This window comes from Spinacia oleracea, chromosome 5 (assembly GCF_020520425.1).
Source record: "Spinacia oleracea cultivar Varoflay chromosome 5, BTI_SOV_V1, whole genome shotgun sequence".
Taxonomy (NCBI): Eukaryota; Viridiplantae; Streptophyta; class Magnoliopsida; order Caryophyllales; family Amaranthaceae; genus Spinacia; species Spinacia oleracea.
The window spans coordinates 41,931,041-41,934,578 of NC_079491.1; the positions used below are offsets into that span (position 1 = coordinate 41,931,041).

Sequence of the window (3,538 nt, forward strand, 5' to 3'; positions counted from 1 at the left end):
ACGGAAATATTGTCAGAATCGGAAATATTATCGGAATCGGAAAATAATTCCGGAAACGGAAATATTAAATATTTGTTCGAAACGGAAATTAATTCCGGAATCGGAAATATTAAATATTGGTCGTATCGGAAATGAATTTCGGAATCGGGAATTTAATCGGAAGCGCATCGTACGAATTAGCATCGGACGAGGCTTGCCAGACGAAGGCCCAGCAAGAAGCCAGGCCCGCGCCCAGCAAGCCAAGCGCCCAACACGAAGGCCACAGCCTCGCCAGGCCCAGCGCAAGGCCAGGCGCAGCAAGGCCGTAGGCGCGCGCGCTGGAGCGTGTGCTCGTGGGCTGCGAGGCAGCGCCCACTCGTGTGGGCCGCAAGGCCTGCGCGGGTGAGTACGTCCCTCGTGGTCGTGCGACACTCGTGTTCGTAACGAATCCTAATCCTATCGGAATTCGTGCAATGATTAAATCCTAATCCCAATAGATTAAATTAATTAATTAGAGTTCAAATAGGATTCTAATTAATAAATCCGTATCCTAGTAGGATTATAATTCCTTTCCATAAACTCTATAAATATATTCCTAGGGTCACATATTTAACAGACGATTATTGAAGTATTCAAGGTAAGATTTTTAAGCAAAAATCAGCCAAACACTTGCACCCAAATAGCCGAAACTCTAAGGAACCTTAAGGGCGATTCTAGTTGGTCAAGCTTAAGGCGGATCCGGACGTGCTGTGGACTATCTACGGAGGGACGACACTTGGAGTCCTAAAGACTTGTTCTTGTTCGATTCGGGCGCACTTAGGGAGGGCACGCTTCAAAGTGTATGCATCTGAATTATGCTAAATGATTATGTGTTAATAATATGTTTCCTGGCTTTATGTTTTTTCCGCATGATTTATGTTTATTCATATGTATCATAACCTTACAGATTGCACTGCTCTTGAACCTCGGGGAATTTAACATCTGTGTACACTTTTCTAAAGGCTCTCTCAACCATAAATTGGGTTGCCAACGGACGAACTTCCCTTTGGTCAGCTGCATCAGCCTGTTGTTCATCGTCAGCTCTAGATTCCACAACTTTAATATAAAATGGAGAAAACTCAAACAATCGAGTATGCTTATCAACCAACCCATCAAAGAACCTGTTTATGCTTTCAGATCTTTGAGTGTTCTTCATTCCAACCCAAAACATCCCGTTCATAAAGGCAGGCAACCACATTTCCCTTCCATGGTATGATCCTGAAATAGTAGTAAAAAGATAGCAATATAAACAATAAATGCAAATCTTACAGTCTGTCTGCATGTAAATGTACCATATGCTTTATTTATTAAAGTACCATATGATTTAATGAAAAAATTTTATAATGCAATTACCTGCAAGCCAAATCTCACCCTCCAATTTATACTTCTTGATCACAACATTCCATTGCACTTCAAACTCATTTTTAGTAAGGCTATTATAAATCACATTATGAAGCTCAACTTTGAACTGATCATAGTCATTGTATTTTCCAAGTTTTTGGCTGAACTTGGTAAGTATGTGCCACAAGCACCATCGATGTCGGACATCAGGCATTACTTCTAGTAGGGCCTTCTTCATGGCAACGTCTTGGTCAGTAAGAAAACCTATGGGTTTTTTGTTAGACATACATGACAAGCAAGTGGTATATAACCATTCAAAAGTCTCTGAATCTTCATGGGATAACAATGCACACCCAAGCAGAATGGTTTGACCATGGTGATTAACCCCAACAAAGTTAGAAAATGGCAGGTCATACTCATTAGTTAAGTAGGTGGAGTCAAACACTATAACGACTCCAAACTCTTCGTAAGAAGCTCTACTCCTAGCATCTACCCACATCACATCCTGTAATCTGTTATCCTCACCCACCATATGCTTATGAAAGAAATTTTCGTTGTCAGTAGACATCGCTTTAAAGTACTTCCACATTGCATTCCAAACTCCCTCCTTCATCTTTTCTGCCTTATCCCTAGCAATTATATTTTGAAGATCTTTTTTGGTGAATGTCACATTCTCAACCCCGTTCCTCTCGCTAGCTAGACAGTTAAATATCTGTGGAACATTAGCACCCGAGTTGTAGTCATTGAACAACTTCCTCTTTACAAGAGAGTTGATGTTTTCCTGCCAGTACATAGGAACATACCTAGACTTCCTCGGTGTAGGACAATGGTTCTTATGCTCACTAACTTCCCTTTTAACCACCCAATCTCCATCCTTAGTCCTGTTGCAATACATTAGAACCGGACAATCACATTTCTTTGACCATTTAGTGCCAAGCTCATCCCTTGTTGAGTAAACCCTTTTCCCCTCAACCCGACGCCTATACACTGCACGACCATAACATTCACACTTCCACAAGTATCCCCTCAGTTCCTTTGATTTTCCCACCCTTTTGCAAATGCGACCCAGCAGCACGGAGTATGCCAAATCCTTGTTGTCTTCCATACCTTTTGTAGTACTTGTCCACTTCTTCCCAACTGTGGAATACCATCCCAACAAATGGCGAAGTCACTACAACATCGTCGGCTCCAATTTCTTCTTCATCATCAGTAATGTTTACTTCCTCGATTACATCCTCATTATCATTCCCAACAAATTCATCCATGTTTATGCAACATTGTAAATTTCAATTAAGTAAAAACCCCTTTCAAAACCCTAACCCTAACTACGTTTTCAATAACTAAAATTCAATATCCATTCTCAAAGCTTATATATTCACACTTATTTAATTATCAATACACATATATTAATTCACACTTAATTAATAATCAAGTCTCAATTCTTACAAATTACCCACATTAATTCCTACAATATTGAATATTAATATCCTAATATGTTTCTTGAACTTGCCAATTTTACATAAGCACAACACCCATAATTTAAAATCATTTATGTCCTACTTTCAAAACAAAATTGCAATTTATCAAAAGCAAATTACCCTAATTCGTTAATTGAATATGTAAAATTCATATATTGATTTACGAAATTAAGACAAACACATACCTTAAATAAGCTCGAAGTCCAAAGATGTGACCAAATGTTGATTTTTGTGGAATACCAAATTCAATTATGCTTTCTTTATCTCTCCTAAAACACTCAAACCCTAAATTCTAAAATAAAATGGACAATCGATATAATACTCCATAATGTACTTTCAATTTTTCCCGCCTACATAATTTAGAAAATTTCCCCCCTTATGTGGGATACAGTTGTTAGAAAGTAACGTGTCGACATAAGGGGAACCAATGTGCTCTGACAAATAGGACCTTCAAAAGGTAAAAACTAATCAAATAAGTCCATCTATATTTTAAATTTATATACTTGGTACAAATAGAGAACCAAATTACTTCATTGCACATATTCAAACGGTTTTAATGTTGTACCAAACTTTCTATTCTTAAAAAAAAAAGGTACATTATTTTATCATTTTTGTATGAATTTTGTACCAAAACAATGGTTAATAATACATTTTTTCATAAATTTAACATTAAAAGTACCAAACAAATTATAATGATACAT

At 37.6% G+C, this 3,538-nt stretch overlaps 1 protein-coding gene across 1 annotated transcript; it reads right to left on the reverse strand.

The window, feature by feature from the left end:
* Positions 1 to 919: 919 nt before the first annotated feature.
* On the reverse strand, positions 920 to 2,624 carry LOC110804596 (protein FAR1-RELATED SEQUENCE 5-like). Its single transcript, XM_022010202.2, has 3 exons — positions 2,368 to 2,624; positions 1,372 to 2,240; positions 920 to 1,236 (listed from the first exon to the last, which is right to left on the reverse strand). Exons 1-3 carry the CDS (start codon positions 2,622 to 2,624, stop codon positions 920 to 922), a joined length of 1,443 nt encoding a protein of 480 aa, XP_021865894.2.
* Between the last annotated feature and the right edge of the window lie 914 nt (positions 2,625 to 3,538).

Coding starts and splice junctions, on each gene's coding strand:
- LOC110804596 (XM_022010202.2), bottom strand. CDS start 2,624: ATGGATGAATTTGTTGGGAATGATAATGAGGATGTAATCGAGGAAGTA. Junction 2,241..2,367: donor GAGGGGATACTTGTGGAAGT/GTGAATGTTATG, acceptor GTATTGCAACAG/GACTAAGGATGGAGATTGGG. Junction 1,237..1,371: donor GGGTGAGATTTGGCTTGCAG/GTAATTGCATTA, acceptor CTACTATTTCAG/GATCATACCATGGAAGGGAA.